At 40.1% G+C, this 18,571-nt stretch overlaps 1 protein-coding gene across 3 annotated transcripts in view; it reads right to left on the bottom strand.

Moving 5' to 3' along the window:
• LOC145978414 (NACHT domain- and WD repeat-containing protein 1) overlaps positions 1–18,571 on the bottom strand; it is a 583,318-nt gene that overhangs the window by 101,509 nt on the left and 463,238 nt on the right. For all 3 annotated transcript variants that reach the window (XM_083111046.1, XM_083111037.1, XM_083111043.1), the window contains one exon: positions 5,126–5,310. In XM_083111046.1, the coding sequence (XP_082967172.1) occupies positions 5,126–5,310 (185 nt within the window). The remainder of the gene's footprint in view (positions 1–5,125; positions 5,311–18,571) is intronic.

Below are 18,571 nucleotides of genomic sequence, written 5' to 3'. Positions count from 1 at the left end.
TCACTGCGTAAATTGTTCTCCAATCAGCTAGTGAGTGATTTTGGGGAAGTGGAAAGTTTTATTACTCCCACGTTCAATTGCTGTACTTCGGTCATTTGAGAGGCAAATGCGCCAACTCTTATATATTCTTAATGCTAAGTATAGTAGCTCTCTTTGTATGCAATTGTCAAGTAAGGGACGGAAATACGTGAGAAATATTTATCATGAAAAAATAACCCCCTTGTGTTGTTGTGCAACAAGCACAGAATGCATTTTCGCCCACATTCTAATCATGGAATTCTGGTACAGGTTCCAAGAGAGTAGATGTCACGAGAACAGGGGAGAAACTAAGAACATGGAATGAAGATAAGATGGCCATATAGATTCTACACGAAGAGAAACGACGATCTCGAAGAAAGCTTGCAATACTGTCTAACATTTCAGAAAACTTTTTATTTTATTCCAGGGTCTTTCATGTATCGTATTTAAGCTTATATCACTATAATTTATCCTGTTGCTAATTTTAATTGTGCTAGATATAAGGGGGCCCATTTTAGGAACTTTTTTACAATCTTCAAAATTTCATCTCTTCGAAAAAATAGAATTTTCACAATATAGACATTCTTTTCTCCGTACTGGAGGAGACATGCTGAATAAATACATAATGTACTATTTCAGGCTCTACTATTGCTTATCTTGGCTTCATGGTTTCCGTGATATGTGTCAAAAACAAAATGGGGCCCACATTTGGTACACTTCCTCTATTTGACTTAACGACAGCGCCGCAGTCTGCTAGCAACACTGAATTTCAGTTGCAAATCTCTTCCATTGCATAGTAAGCTATTTACTGTAAAGAGTCAGTGCTTGGGTGCCCGCATTGTTCAGTCCGCAGTCTTCAAATAAAGTTTCGACATTGTGAGAAAGCAGCTTAGTTCATTATGGTACCGAAAAGGAATTGCATGATTAATGGTATACTTCGAAGTGGATTTCTGTTGTTTTTATTAAAAAAAAAGAAGTGTAAAGAATATGATAATGGATATATACACACAACTTTGTCGGGTCCAGCACCCTCCCTTTCCATTCCAAAACAAGCTTCAGGTCAGTAGTGTTCCGGAGTTTAACTTATGAAATGTTGACCCCCCCCCCCTTACGTAATCTATATATACGCCCATGGGCATGACGCATACATTTTCAATTAAACGAAATTTAAAAATTGAAAGGAAAAATCTGAGGTTCGTAATTCATATACCTACACGATCATATCTCGAAATTAGTCAGTATTGGATACTCTCTACTCATCGGACTACAGGAAAATAGCAATTTTCGTCGTGCAATATCAGCATCATAGGTGTAACACGGCAGTTTGTCCGAATCCGAGTCTAGCGTAGAACTTTCTACTAGTTTTCTGCACACATAGCCTGTTCGACGCTTCTATCACGCTAAACTGAAGCAACACACGTCCCTCCATTGACTGTTAGCATAAATTTGCTTCAAAGGGTCATCAGAACTTTGTCACTTACACATCTTGACTGGAATACACAATCAGGCTAATTAAGGTTCTCCTGTAATTCGGATATTTCGGCTTGTCTTCCAATATAATTAAGCCGATAAAGGGACGCCCCGTCATGGACCTTTGATGCCCTCCAAGTGGAAGGGGTACAAAGAATTTTGCATTCTGCGAACACTGATTAAAGGCGTACAGAACCGTTGTCGTTTCAAGTTTTGGCCGTTAGATGGAAGCAGTGGCGCACGATTTCTTCAGCATTGTTCGATGACGGACACGAGGGGGGGACAATATCCCAGGTTCTTTTCGTAACCAGGATGAATTCTTGAGATGCTTCCTATTTGACAAAGAGACGTTCGCCACATTTCTCTTCACAAAGCATTTTCCATCTTGTGGCGACGTTTCTTGGGAGCCACCGAATTTCTCAACAGCTTGTCCGGGAGAAAATAACATGAACACATCCCACAGCATTCAGTAATCAATCTGTTGCTTCTTTCTGCTCCGAAAGTTCCAGCGACATTTCTGGAAATGTATCACAAAGAGATATCCGTGGTCATTCCAAGACTCCAATCTGGGACCTTCAGCAGAGCACTGACCACGCTTGACCACCAATATGAAATGATCATTTCAGTTAGTTTTCTTTCTTTCTTTTCATTATACACGACACGATGTATTCCTGATTTGCATTAACTTTTGCATAGCCTTGGCTATGTTATACCACAATAATTATAATAATACCTAGGTAATAATCCAATCGGAATGGGAAAAATATTATTGGACAGAATGTACAGAAATGACGAAATATCTATTTTTTTGTTCGAAGTGCATCAGAAAATAATAATAATAACTAATATAGTACTGCACGTTTCAGGAGTACGGAACTTGATTTACGTATGAAGGAAAGTGGTCATTCGCCAAAGATGTTCATATAATATTATGCAACTTAAGATTGCAACTCTTAACAATTTATCTTAACATATTATCCCATCAATAATCGCAGATGTAAAATCGGTAAGATAGTTACCTTAATTACACTGCAATAAATTGCTTCACAATGGGCACCAACATAGAAAAATATGTCGAATCAGTGAGGATTTGAATCTGGGAGATGGGATTAGGAGAGATCGTGGAGAAGGATTTGGGGTAAAAATACTTGCCTCAACCTGCAACTGTCTTTTGCTCCATAATGGTATAGCACCAGCCGAAAATCAGATCTTACTTCTAAGATTAGTGCACTCCCAAATTCAACTGTTTTAAAAGTTTAATAATAATATATGGCTTTATGTGATATCTTCAAGATCAATTATAGAAGTTTCTTTTGGAGGGATTAGGAGGAGGTTCTAACAATTCCGTCTTGTTTTCGACCACTTTCTATTGGATTTTCCCGAGTTTACAATGAAAGGTACTAGACATTTTCGATCTCGGATAGTTCAATATCGCTACGACCGTTCTTAGCAATGGGTATGTCTTTTACAAAAGACTGGGCAGGCACTGTATTCGCCACAACGTGCGGTCTTCACACTCAGATTTTTGGTGAATATAACTTGGGTACCGACCTCAACGCTAGCTTACATCCAAGTTCATGGTTTTGGACTAGTGCCAGTGCGTGGCGTTATTATCCAAAGTAACAACTTGGATCCTCTTGTAGGTTACGGGTGAGAATCGGCAGAAGGGAAATCGAAAGGCAACTTCTTGGGACGTAACATGCCATGCAATTCGAGAGAACTGCGTGGAAACAGGAAAAAACTTTCCAAATCTAATTTCTGCAATTTGGAAACTAAACCTCGGAACTTGTGTCAGATTCGTTCCTTAACCCTCCCTCCCCCCTCCCTTAGTTTTCGTTTTTGTCCCCTTTCTGACAACGTATATATATCTACCGCTCCGAGACCTTATCTTGATTACGAAGGATTGTAGTGTGGCGCCGTCTACACAAAGTACCGTGTCGCCTGGAGTCTTTCCAGCTGCGATATTTCCCCTCGCTGGAAGCAATGTAAGCCTCTGTCTACCCCTTGTTCGCAGACTCCATCCCTCTTTCCTCAGTCGAGATAACATGACGTGGTGCTATCAAGGTTCGCATGGCAGATCCTGGTGTCTTTCGGATCGTCACGCTTCCCGAAAACAATCGCTGTCGTAAATGGACGACGCGGGTTTGGGGGCGGAGAGCAAGTGTTTGTCCTTTGTCCTCGGTCAAATCTCTCCTTCTTATAACGCTCGTGTTCTTCGTCGACATTTTTAACAACATTCATTTTGCATTAACGTACCCACCTCGCCGTCTGTCCCTTCGGGTGAAGTTTTCTGAACTTGTCGGTTTGACAATGTCCGAACTCTTTTCGTGGCAATCTGTCGCAGTGAACGCACAGAAAGGTGGAACCGCAACGTAAATGAACCGATATTTTTCACGACGAATGCAGTTTTTATCCCTCAAGGATTCAAGAGAGAAAATACGTTGAATCTAACTTTCCGAGATAATGGAACAGGTCAGCACTTTATATCCGCAACACCTATATTTTTTTAAACTTGTTTTCGTCATTTTCAATGAATGCACATTGCAACTTATCGTGCTAACCCCCCCCCTCTCCTTAACTAGGGAGGGTTCCTAGGTCCTCAACAATAGCAACCGAACAATACAAGATGAAATGCGTACGCGATTAATTATTGGCTATAGAAGATCAGAATGTTATAGACATCAGATGATGTGATGAACTGAAAATGTATTACTTGTTTGAGTTAACACCCTAATAGGCCCACATAGAGTTGGTTATTGCGGCTAGAACCCCGTTTTGATTTCATTTACGTTAACAAAACCTGGCAACAAAATCATTTAGCTATATGTTCTTATTTGTATTCCCGTAACACATTTCTTGGTACATTCATGCCATTGCCACATATATACACATTGATAACAAATGCTAAAAAAAAATCTCCTTTCTTAATATCAACATACCATACAGGCACATACAGCTTGCGAAGGAAGGGTTTCAAGCCTTCTCAATCTCGACCATAGTGGAAGTGATGTGATCAGCGCCTCGTTCCGACCGTCTTTAACCCCCCCCCCTTCAAAGGTATCCATTTAAGAGAGGCTGAGTTCCCTTGTCCATGGATACTTACTAGGGAATACGCACCCGACATTACCCACCCGGTAATTTCTAATTTCGTCTTCTCTCTCATAGAATCATTGTCATACGACCACGGTTGAAACTCCTGCACCATTACTATTGCAATTTGCCACCAGATGTTTCTATGTATTCGTAGCAACAAAACAAATAACGATTATGCTGGAGAAAATCAAGAAGCATCTTTGCGTGTAAATTGAAATCTCGATCCGTCATACTGCACTTTCAGGATTCTACCTGTTGACTTGTACAATCACAAACACAATGTTCTACACATCAGCCGGAAGCGTCGGTTGTGGTAACGTTCTCGCTTTTTTAGTCAAAGTATCCAGGGTGCCATCCCCAGTGGAGGCACATTGCACAGTGGTTCGGATCCCACTAGAAACTGCAGGCTTTACTTCTTATCTTTAAGTGGACTTAAAATAAACTTTGGTAAAACTTTGGCAATGTGAATGGTCTCATGTTTTGACATCAAAGTCTTACATTTTGTAACTAATTGCTTATAGTGATCTGCTAACCCAAGACTTACCCAAAGCGTACGTGAACTGTTGCTCCACAGCCGACTGAAGGATCTTTCGGAACTTGCTGGGCCCGTTGTGGTTTTCTGATTCCACGAGGTGCTTGGCCGCATCCTGCATCACCTGCTGCAGATCCTCGAAGGTCTGCACCCAGTCCTCCCCGGAGCCTTCGCAGGAGTCGGAAGGTCCCGTGTCCCTGGAAGAAAAGCACACACGTGCTTAAAGTCTTACGCAGTACATGTTTCAAATCGAATTTTCACACAAAGTGCTAAATTATTATTAAGGTTTAACTGGGATAGATTGCGCGGTAGGAGAGTGCGCAAGTCTAATTCAGATAGAAAGATTAAATCTACGAGGCGCAGCTGTTGAGGCCACCTCTCGTAGAGTTTTCAGTTTACGTGTGTTGATAACAACAGCTGTAATTGCCAATAGTTTTGCCTATAAGGTGCTTGAACGTTCAAAGAGATTTTGTATAAGAAACACTTTACTCTTAAACTGTATAATAGATTCATGTGGTTCATGATATCATTTGCTTTCTTTGTAGAGAACCTTGTTCTGAGCATTATGCTGCCCAATGAGAAAGGTTTGAAGTTCGTAATATTAGCTTCCTGCTTCGAAACAATGAATAATTTTCTTGCAGACCTGAAAAAGCAATGGAAGCAAACACAGCAGCAAGTTCAGAATATTCCTAACATGGAATACTACCGTAAGAAGAGGTAAACATTTAATTTTAAGCTGGCGCTCTGTAGATCTGTACATACCGTATTCACAGATATACCTTTATTTGTGCCGTATTTCAGCATGTATAGGCCTCACGCGTTCATAAGACGAACCCTGTTTTTGAGACGGTTCCATTCTGAAAAGATTTGACTCACGGAGGAAATAAAAAATATATTCCTTGTAACATTCCATATTTATCAATACTTTTAAATCTGACCGGCCCCCACCCCTTCTGCGGGCGAAACAAAGGGGATGAAGTATTGGTTAACATTCTTTATACATCATGAGTGGACTGGTCACTGAAACAGATGCATCTTTTATCAGGGAAGATGTAAGCAAGCGTGACAGGAACAGTGACAAACACTAAGTGTTGTTCTGCACAAACAAATCACAACACTGGTTATACAGATAGTTTTTACAAGACGTATATTGTTAGTAGAGAATAACACGTTTTAAAAATAAATATGACTGCTAGTGGTAGCGTCGTCGCCTTGCAATCAAGTGGTCCCGGGTTCGATACCCGGTGGAAGCACATAGTGCCTCGGATCCCACTATAAACTGTAGGTCCAGTCCCGATTAGCCTTACTGTGCATCAAGTGGATTTTAAACACCAACTCAATCAAAGAAAATATGACTTCTAGTAATCTCGAATATAAGTCGCACCCCATTTTCCGTTCAATTTTGAGTAAAGACATTGGTCTTCTTCGCATAAATGCGGTATATTATGGTTGTACGAGAAATCAATAAAGTAAGGACAACTTTGGAGCCACATGTGTTGTTCTAATGTGTACAAAATGATTAATTTTATTGATATTAGAATTAACTCTGCGCGTATCTTTAAATCTATTGTAGTTCACCATCATTAATCACTTTTTTTTTTCGTTCCCACAGACGTCGGGTTACGCAACAACAGAATCCATCCTGCATCCCATACTACACAATCTGTAATCTCGAAACACGAGCCGTTATTCATGCACGGACCCCTGGGCTTCTATGCAAACGCAGCCTGCTTTCTTCGTTGGCCCCTGTTTACGCCGTGGGCGCTCCGGGTGAAAGGAGAAAGAGGGAGCGTGGGAAGAAAGAACTTTCACCGGGAAAACAAATTGTCTGTCGTCCCAGGGTTGAATGCATGGAAAAAGGGAAGGGGGAGAAGAAGAGACGGCTACATTATGCTATTGATCCTTCCTCCCAGCAACGGTGCATATGAAAGAAACATAGCAGTTATATTTTCCCAATCCTCGCGGCCGGTAGAAGAAGTGCAAGAAAAGTGTGTCGAGGGTTGAGCTCAGGTTCCCCCTTCATTTGTGCAACAGATGTACTTAACAAATGATTGCTCTTTGATTACTTCTCATAAATAGTACTAGATGGCACTGTATTGAAATTTCTAAAATGTGAACCTGATGGCGCCATTTTTGAATATATGATATTGAAACTAAAGAAAAGGATGTTCTTTTTTAATGTTGATCGAAAGGCATTCCTCATATACGTGTTTTGAGTTGAGTTGAGTTGGTGTTTTAAGTCCACTTTATGCACAGTAAGGCTAATCGGGACTGGACCTACAGTTTAAAGTGGGATCCGAACCACTTGTGCCTCCACCGGGCATCGAACCCGGGACCCCTTGATTACAAGGCGACGACGCTACATATACGTGTTTTGTAGGCCATAACAGTAATGTAATGAACCAGAAGATTGATTGATTTGGTGTTTTATGTCTACTTTATGCACAGTAAGGCTAATCGGGACCGGACCTACAATTTAAAGTGGGATCCGAACCACTATGTGCCTCCACCAGGTATCGAACCTGGGACCCCTTGATTACAAGGCGAAGACGCTACCACTGCGCCATCGGGAGGCCTAAATGAATCAGAGGAGAAAGTAGAAATCATTGCTGACACTCTACAGGCCCAGTTCAAATCTGACGAGCATGTGGCAACACATGTAAATTTGTCCAATTGCACTTTTCTAATCAAATTTCTGTTTACTAACTTGAACTTGTGATCCCCTTACGAGTTAGAAGAAGCTCCCGAACAACAAGAATCCTGGAAGGGACGAGAATTAGACAGAATCTACTTTAACATCCGACTCGTAAGTTATTAGTGTGCTTTATATTTTCAATGCCACACTTAGACTCAGCTACTTTTCTAAAGCATGGAGAGAAGCAAAACTTAAATAATTTACATAACTCTTACAATTACCGTCCAAAAGTACTTTTATCGTATATCAGTAGCCATTGAGAGGTTACTGCTGGCTCGATTACACCACCATTAGACGAACCAATATACTACCTGCAAGCAAATTCGCTTTTGAACACACAGTATGATATCACATGCAAACTAGTTGGAGTTATAGATTATATAACAACGATCTTCAATTCTGTCATTTTGCATTAGGAGTGCATCTCGATATGTCTAAGGTCTTAAATACGCGTAACATATGGTTGGAAGGATTAGTTTACAAACTGACTAGATTGCTGCACACAGCTTGTAATATCGTGAGGGGAATCGCACATCTTATATCGGATGTTGTCTCTCAAGGAGCAGTCTCGTCACTTTAGATAGCGTAACCTGATACAGATCGCATTGCCTGGTTTGTACACTTTCTCTCCTTGATATGTGTTGACAAGCTGCTGCGGCATATGTTACCGTTGAGAGAGTGATCATTCAGTGTAACTGGACTGTTTTTTTTTTCTTTTTTGTGACAGACCCGAGCATCTGAACACAGGACACGACAGCAAACTTAAGTATTGAAAATAGTCCTGATATTTGACAACACTCTTAGACAGCTGTCCAATGTGACACGTAAGTAGCGGACTGTTGCATTGTAGAGGATGGTGTATCCTTGGAAGAATAGCTGATCTTTTTTTCCATTTCACCCGGTTCGGTCAGTCGTGCTCTCCTCTGCATTGGCTTACAGACGCCATGAGCGAGCCCATTATTCCGATATAGCAAGTTGTTATTGCATATATTGTTAGCATAGGTGCAATCTCCTGCTAGCAGTATAAAATTCTGCATCGTCTGGACATTTAACATGGATGTCACGAGGCATTTATGATGCATCAGCAGCGTATACCAAGTGCAGTATATTACGTATGTTATTATTATGATAAAACTATTTGAATTGACTTCCATTAGGTAGTTATAATATTTCACCGCTTCATTTTTTTTTACTTTGTTCGACAACTGGATGTTATACCTACGTGCAGACATTAAGTACTTTGTAAGCCTTACAAAATACAAATGCGCGTGTTATGGAATTTCATATCAAGGCGACACGTGCCGCGCTTAACTTGTGGATTTCACCAATGAAATGCAAACTTGTGTGGCCTCTCATGCCGCTACGGTGTGAAACGTCGGTGTTGATTGGTGTCTCATGCCATTTGTCACTTCGGTGTGAAGACTCCCTTAGTCAAAATTCTCTGTCGCCTATCAAGTCTATTTTTTAGATGGTATTGCGGGTTCCATCTCTTGCAGATCCAAATTTGCTCGAAAGCCATTCTCGAGCTCCTCCGTAAGGGAGTAACAAGGAAAATTTACCAGCTTGGAAGCGAACGATGTCGCGGTCCCAGCTTTGGCACGCTTCAGCATTTTAACATGCAAATAATTAGTCGTCCACGTAGACGGCGAAAATTGTCTCGCGAAATTCAGCCTGGAAAGCGACGTTCTCGAGTCACAGATCAAAAGCTGCGGCGGCCACCGATGTGCTTTGACGCCCGACCATACGGGTGACTGCGGAGCATGCGGGCGAGAGCAGCGTCACTCATCTCAAAAGAAGATCCCTATCTCGATATGCGATGCTGACGGGACGGGTAACTGACGACTTCAGAGGATTTCTGAAAAAGATGGAGAGCATGAGCGATGCTGGATAATTGTTTGCAAAGATGGACCAAATTATTTAAAATTTATCTTTGTACTTGCTCGTTTGTTTTCAAGTCCACGTATGCACATGTAGGCTAATTGGAACTGGATATACTTGCTTGCATAAAACAAATTGGTCCTTCTGAACAATTGCGGGTGATTGCGCCCCTTAAATTTCCCGAAAGTCTTACGATACACAATTTATTTGATAGATTTACCCGGACCAGATCTTGGGACAACAAAGTTCGCCTGTTTGGCCACGGAAGTTTTCTAACGACATTAATGAAACTCAACCACCTATTACCTGTTGTGGATTTGTGATTTGTCATTAAAAGCATTACCGCCAAAAATATATTTTGCACTTTTCATGTAGCTCTTCTAAGTAGATTTATCTTTGGCGAAATTTTGTGGAGGAAAAAATGACGCTACTAAATACACAAACGAAAAATTCAGAATTAGGCAATACGGCTCCCGTGGCGGAGTGGTTATCACACCACGCTGCGACGCCAGCGGTCTCGGGTTCGAATCCCGACCAGGGTATGGATGTTTATGAGTGTCCATTCATCTATTTCATGATATCATCACTTATCCTCATCTTCGAAAATTAGGCAAAAGTGGCACAAAAAGTGAAGTAAAATAAAGGAAACGAATCAATCAATCATTCAAAAGAATGAGGCTATAGCTGGCTCGGTGCCGAACGCATTTAGAGGTCTCTCGTTTAAGTCTCGCCACCGAAGTTCTGGGTTCGAGTTCTGTTTTGGGCATGGGTGTTCTTTATGAGTGTCCATTTACCAATTTCATCATATAATTTATCATTCACATCGTCGCGATTAGCCGAAATGGCAGACGAACGACGCTAAAATAACACAAATATAGATTGAGGCAACGTGGTCGTGCGCAATTATGTAAAAACAAATGCTGCACGTTCTTACAAAAATTTAATAACTTGCGTGAAACGCAAGAATTCAAATGTATTTTCTTGTAAAACAATAAGTGAAAGGAGAATCTCATCAAAACCTCTTTGGTGGTAGATTCAGGACTGGCTCAATCATATAAATAGAAATAGACACAGCCTCCTTCCCGACGAAAAATTAGTTAATATATTATTTTAACCGTGTTGGTCAGTATAATTCAAACTCAGTATCAGCACAATAGGTAGTAGCTATGGTGCTATATTGAAAAGGAAATTTAAATTTGCATATACTAATGAATAATGTTTATGTTCAAACAATAATAAATACCTTTATAATTATTAAATTGATAAAAGAAAACTAGAAACAACAAAATTACAAGAGCATTTATAACATATCAATGCTATACTTGAGAAGAAAATATCTCTTTGTTATCTCCTTCCGGGATAAAGCAAGTCTTTGTATTCACAATTCTGAGCTTCAGTTTTCAAGATTCATCATCTGACCAAATCACCTCCAAACGTAGAACATATAAGTGTCACTCTATGCGACCTTCCTCCAAGCACTCATTTGAGGAACTGTAACATTCACAAGCCTGCCCCTTAAGGAAGATGAAAACAGATACTTATTCACTGCTTCAAATTCAACATGGCATCTATTATACATATCAGTGTCATTCCACAACTTTCGAATCTTTATCAGATTATATCATGATCAAAGTTCATTCAAGTCATAAAAGGCTTCTATATAACTTAAACATCCAAGTTATTATCACATTGCCAAGTTTAATGCTTTAAAAGCAACAATTATTGTACAAATATATCACCATTCCATATTGCCAAATCTGTACTTATCTTTGTTCCATCTTGAGCTTCTCTCAAAGTCACAGACAACTAGTATTAGAGCAACTAGTTCAAGCCAGATTTTTTAGTATGTGTTATCTTCAATTGTTTTTGTTTTATATTTTTGTCCATAAGTGCTTAACAGCTTGAATGCTTGTGTAGTAAATGTACATATTTGCTCTGTTACAGCTGTTTTACTATGTATATCACAATATACTTATCTAATGATTACAATTACCATTTTTTGAATGTTGATACAAAATACCAAGTATGACATCATATTATACATTGAACAATTTTAAAGAGTTGACCTTTGTATATAAACCTTGATGCCAATGCAAATGTACACAATTTCAATAAATTTAATTATAAATTTGAATGTATCATATCTTTCTTGTATGAAAGAACACATACGATTGAAGATATTTGTTTTTCATATTGCCAGTCAAAAATAACTGTTATGAATATGAATTCAAAATATTGCACAATTTGATAATTTTGTCCTGATATACACATTGGCTTTTTGAAACATCATATTTAATAAAATTATTTTAAATAGTAATTTCAGACACCTAATTGCATTATATGAATAAAATTTTGAGCAATCATATGACTAAATTATTATAAATATTGCACAAATGTGGAACTTTAAACTTAGCCTAACCATTTTCAAATGTTGTTATGACAATGTATTATTTTTATTGTCATAATTATATCGTACTTTGGGATTCTCGTGTTCGATTCGCCATTCGGCCTGCGAACTCTTCTAATGCCAGAGTTCAATCCCGATTTATCCTCAGCGTACGAAGAAAACAATTTAAACTTCTGAGACATCATAGAATTCAATATTGGAGCTTGCATTTCTCTTGGGAATTCGGAGAACATCGAAGAGAAAAGTTTTCCTAAATTGTGTTGTGTTTACATCTGCGTTCTCGTCCTCCCTTGCGTGAAGGAAAAACAAAACACGAGAGAAAAAACAAAGGTGCTCTCCAGGATGGGTGTTTCCGTTCTTTAAACAAGAAAATACCCGTGAGACCTTAAAAAACTTCACAAACTAATTTGTTTTTCAACAACGCCCCCTTCGTTCTTTATTCGATTTCTTGTCTGTTCCGGATCTTCATCCATCTGGGACGTCCAATCGCTTTACCCAACGCCCATTGACATAACAAGGAGAACCAATTGAGGAGACGATCATTTGGACTTTCCAGGTTGTTCCAGTCTCCCTTTTTACGGAATAGTCGAAGAGAAAATTCGCCCAATTTGTCTTTTCGTATCTAGATGAGCGTAATTGCAACATTCTTCAACCAGATTACAGAAAAAAAAACATTTTTTTATCGCAAAAATTCGTGGATGCCAGGGAAGAGTAAGCAAGAAAAGTTTTTTTGAGTAGGACAGGAAGGAAGTTGTCTTGTGAACATGTCTGACAGTGTTCAGTCAGAGGTTTGAGGAATTTGTTGTGTTGTGATGCTTATTGACTTTTTCTTTTTTCTTAACCTTTATTTATTCGACCCCTGGCTATTAAGAAAATAAATATTTATTTAAAGAATAACCTCTATCAAAAGGCCTGTTAAGATGAAAACTGAAGCTGCATTTAACAAAAGAATTAGACTTGCTTTATCGATTAATTCATCCTGGACTGCATTTGGCAGACTAGCGAGGCTCTGGCGTCTGGACTTGCAGCCAGTGTAATCTTATGTGGGGCTCGTGTTGTCGTCCTATATATTTGTGATTGTCCCTTCATCCATCTTACCACCATTTATCCTCAAAAGGGGAAGAAAAGTGAAGTAAAATAATCTGTATCAATCAATCAGTCATTGTAATAGTAGAAACTCTTGGCCACAAACTTTTTATTGACTGGTTGACCTTCTTGTTGATTACGTTTTCTTGACTTTCACGATCTTTACTGGCAGATACCCTGATGAACCTAATTGTGAAAATGTTGGGTCCGCAAAATTTGTAACAGCCACGAGCATCTCGCTTGCACTTGTGGAGACCAGTGAACGCTCAGATCACTCCGAACTTTCCATCTGCACACTGCACCTCAAGGCCAGTATGCAACAGAGCAGGAATGCATCGAAAAGTAAAAAATACTGGGAGGTCCTTTTCATGGACCTACCTTCTGTTTCTTCTGACATGATTACAATGCCAGCTGCAATGTTACTATTCTCCGTCTCGGGAATCTCTGGAGAGAGCGAACGAAAATAAGTCTCTGCGCAAGTAGTGACTCAAGAGGATTGGACCAATGAACACATGCAAGGGAACGGGATTGCGTGGAGGGGGGAAGCGACTGCAGCTACCAGCTGTTTGCACCAGCGTGTACTACTTCACTCCGCCCACTCGCTGCTCCAGAGATTCCTGGGATAGAGTAAAGTATATCAGGACGGGAAGTTTCGCTCCCATTATAAGTCTATCCCTAGATCACTCCTCCATTCCTCCCATTCTACAACGCTACAACACCGGCGCTCTCTATGCAGTTCGCACGTGCATACGAAAGCACAAATATGAAGCGTTGTGTAGACTTAATTTACAGCACATTTTTAGATATTCATGCTGATTCATAAGTGTATTGCTCAGGGGTGCCCATCCCCCCAAGGCCAATGGCGCAATCCCCCAAAAATCATGTCATGCGTCCCCCTAAAACATATCATGTGTCTCCCCCCACCCAAAAAATCATATCATTCGTGCCCTCAAACCACATCGTAATCCATACAGAGTATTAATTACGACAGCGTGTTTACCGAAAGTAACTTTTCTCTCAGATTTACTGAACACACTTGATCTGCCTCTCCTCCATAAACAGGGGGGGGGGCATCAACCAAGACCGCTCCTAAAATCGTCCATCATAATCCCCACAAAATTTTTATGTTGAATACATAATAAATTATGTTTATTTGAATGAAATACCATGTTAAACTGTCCATATTTTTTTATTGCTCGATTTTTGAAAAAAACTTAAAGATAGTAATGTAGTAAATTAAATTATGTAAATATGCATATAAATAGTGTTTGTGAGTGAGTTTATAAAACTCACAATTTGAGTATTTAACACAAGTTGTTCCACAACTTAAGAAAAATATAGAAAATTCAACCTTGGCAAACCAAATAACATGCTCCAGCCGCATGACCGATTCTGTTTCGCGAGACATTATAGAAACCTTGCTAGAAATTCATAAGCTTATGGCAATAACATAATACGGTTTTTCTTTCGAAGAACTCACCCCCCTCCACGTTTTCTTGGGGTACATATATATTTTAGTAACTCCATAACAATAATTAAGTGGATTTTATCTCCAGTGCAAACGTAACTTGTTAAAGTAAAATTTTGCTGTGACATGAAGTTAGAAATCCGGATTCGATATACCGGGTGTTCCGTTCAAATCTCCCTAATTTCAATAAATTACTGTGAACGAAGTACAATGAATTGTGAAATAACTGTAACACCAAATGAAAGGCCAGATCTTCAAGTTTTGTTTTCATGACTTGAAGTTGTCCGTGTGCTCACTACGCAGCGCCACGCTCGCATAAATTGAAATGGCTTTGGTTTGAGTTGGTGTTTTAAGTCCACTTTATGCACAGTAAGGCTAATAGGGACTGGACCTACAGTTTAAAGTGGGATCCGAACCACTTGTGCCTCCACCGGGTATCGAACCCGGGACCCCTTGATTACAAGGCAATGACGCTACCACTGCGCCATGGGGGAGGCCCATAAATTGAAATGGCGACTGTTGAACAACGCGCGCAGGCAGTGGTGTGGTATGCTGAGACAAAATCTGTGATTGGAACGCAACGAAATTTCAGACGAGTGTACGGAGGAGTTGCACCTGATGCTAAATCAATTAGGCTGTGGTTTAGTAAGTTTTTAACAACCGGCAATGTGCTAAAACAATCTGGTGGAGCTCTGCGTCGTGTCGGAGGAAAAGGTGGAAGAAATTCGAGCGGGGTTTCAGAGAAGCCCGAGTAAATCCATCCGCCAGGCATCTAGGCAATTCAATGTGCCTCCAACAACAATGCATGGAGTTCTGCACAAGCGGCTTCGGTTGTATCCGTCTAAAGTGCAGATTGTGCAACAATTGAAGTCAGATGATAAGCCGCGTCGCAAAGAATTTGGTATGGAAACCCCGCTCGAATTTCTTCCACCTTTTCCTCTGACACACGACGGCGAGCTCCACCACATTGTTTTAGGACACTGCCGGTTGTTAGAAACTTACTAAACCACAGCCTAATTGATTTAGCATCAGGTGCAACTCCTCCGTACACTCGTCTGAAATTTCGTTGCGTTCCAATCACAGATTTTGTCTCAGCATACCACACCACTGCCTGCGCGCGTTGTTCAACAGTCGCCATTTCTATTTATGCGACCGTGGCGCTGCGTAGGGAGTACACGGACAACTTCAAGTCATGAAAACAAAACTTGAAGATCTGGCCTTTCATTTGGTGTTGCGGTTATTTCACAATTCATCGTACTTCGTTCACAGTAATTAATTGAAATTAGGGAGAATTGAACGGAACACACTGTATTTTTGTTCCAAATGATGCTCCTGCTTTAAATTAAGCACTATACTAACCAAAGCATTATATCTTGAGAAGTGATGTTATTAATTAACACCGAGAATATAGCTTATGTCTTGTAATGAAGTTATAGTATGAAACTTCACATTCACTTCAGTATTGCGCCAAACACGCAGTCACGCAATATATCATTGCGAGTGAAGCGAGCAAGAAAAAATTTACATTAATTTCTTTGCAGGTTTTCAAGAATATTAGTTTAATGGGGTGTCAATACTTTCTTAGAATCCCGAGATATTTAGTCTCTTCCAGCTTCTCTTTTGACAGTCTCCAAAATTTAATGTTCGTACTGTCTCTGCACTACAGAAATTTTTTGACAATCTAAAATTTAACACTTTATCAAGAGCTTCCTATCTCCCCCTTTAAATTTAATACTCAATCCTCCCACAAAAATTTCCATGCCAATTTTAGACTTACTGTTGATATTGAAGAGTGGATATTGCCTACTCCAAAAATTAATTCTCAGTCTCCACACCAGAATTTTCCCAACAGTATAAGACAATAGTAATACACAAGAATTGGATGCCCCCTCAATTTAATGCTCAATCCCCTATAACTAAAATACCCGCCATAATCTAAGACCTATAATTGGATACTGTCCCCCCACCACTACGTTTAATTCAGAATATCTCCCCAGAACCAACGTGTCAATTAAGGCCTAATATGTAAGAGTTGGATATTTCTTCCCCCCACCCATTCGATAATACCCTTGAACACTTTCTTAACTTCATCTAATGGATTAAGTATGGTGCATTTAAGGTGTACAATTTTTACATATATTTTGGAAAAATATATAAATGTTGAATTTTAGATTGTTTGAAGGTATAAAATTCCCCCCCACCCAAATTTCGATGGCGCAACCTGCGCCATAATCCCCCCCCCCTGTGAGCACTCCCTGGTATTGCTTATGGTATATTGTATACGAGAGGGGACCAGAAGAAAAATATTGTAAATGACAGGGTATTGTTTATAGTCTGGAAATGAGAGTGTGGGGTGAAAGGGGCTACATGCCACTACTACTCCACATAATCACCGTTCCTGTTGAAACACTTATCATAGGATTACTGTAAATTAAGTTGTTCATGCTGGTGAATCAAATATTTGCGTCAAGATTTCGGTAGCATTTGGAGGCAGCGGTTTTTATATCTTATCTTCATTGCTCTGAAAGTAGTGTCCAGACATGTGTTCCTTTAGAGCAGAGAAAATATTGAAATCATTTGGTGCCATATACAGGCTGTAGGGGGGATCCAAGGTTTTCCAGTGAAACCTTTGAAAACAAGCAGCGGTTTGACGTGCGGTATGAAGACGTTCATTACAATAAAGAATGATCATTCCACTGCCTGTTTCCATCTGCTAGCTTCCCGCAAATGCTGAAGTGTCTGGTAGTAGGCATGGGCATCAAAAGTGCGTCAGTGTTCAACTAACTGCGCCCCTTCAAAGGCACGACTACATTTCGCTACATGCTGACTTTACATTACATCTTCACCATAAACTTCCACCCGTTCGCTACAAATATGGGTAGTCGAAAATTTTTAGGCCCACAAGAAACAAAACCTCACTTCCTTCCTTGACAAATTTTTCAAACATGCGGCCATTTTGTGCAGCTACTTCCGGTCAGAATAGGACACACCTGCACGTGCAACGATATCAGTACATACACATATTTACTTGACTCTGGCTGTGTCCGAAAGGTCCATAAAGCGAGCAGGCTTGAAGCACGGTCTTGACGGAAGTGGCGTCACCTAGTGATTAATCGAGCGTTCGAGTCCGCAGCAAGCAGGACTCGAGAAGGCAGTATTCTGTGCATCACTAGAGACTACTGATCGTCGTCCCTGTTTCACTCGTGTGCTTGTTATTCATTTGTTTGAAATCATGCCGGCCAATTGTTGGTTGTGGTTCTTCTATTGTGTGGAAATGTTAATATAATAACTTTTTAAGATGCTATGTGATTTCTATGGCGTATATAACGCGGGAAAAACATAGTGTTCGTAGTTTTATCTACTGATAGTAATGGGCGCTGCATTCGAAGTGTAATTGGAAAGTTTTTTTGCTTCCAGTCCAAGACTGCGAGACCATTCTCGAGGTATGTTTGATTCAAGGACGGACTTGCATCTTCCACAACTACGCTGAAATTTATGGCCATTGTAACCCCTAGTATATAGTACCCTTACAAGGATGTGGAACGAAGGAAACTCCAGCAGACAAAAATGAAATGACGAATTTCTCGTAGATGGAGAGCATATGTATTCATGAAGTACGGTTAGATTGATTGATTGATTGATTGAATTGTTGTTTTAAGTCCACTTTATGCACAGAAAGACTAATCTGGATTGGAGCTACAGTTTAAAGTGGGATCCGAACCACTGTGCCATGTGCCTCCACCGGGTATCGAACCCGGGACCCCTTGATTACAAGGCGACGACGCTACCACTGCGCCATCGAGGAGGCCTGAAGTAGGTTAGAGCCAGACACATACCCAGGATTCTTTCTGAGGGAGGGGCCAGATCCGAAATTGTCTTTTACATACATATGTATGTATATATGAGAGAGAGAGAGAGAGAGAG

Source organism: Lepisma saccharinum, chromosome 1 (assembly GCF_977018435.1).
Source record: "Lepisma saccharinum chromosome 1, izLepSacc3.1, whole genome shotgun sequence".
In the NCBI taxonomy this organism is placed as follows: domain Eukaryota; kingdom Metazoa; phylum Arthropoda; class Insecta; order Zygentoma; family Lepismatidae; genus Lepisma; species Lepisma saccharinum.
The sequence above is the reverse complement of the archived record's forward strand: the minus strand, read 5'-3'. Positions and strand labels throughout refer to the sequence as shown.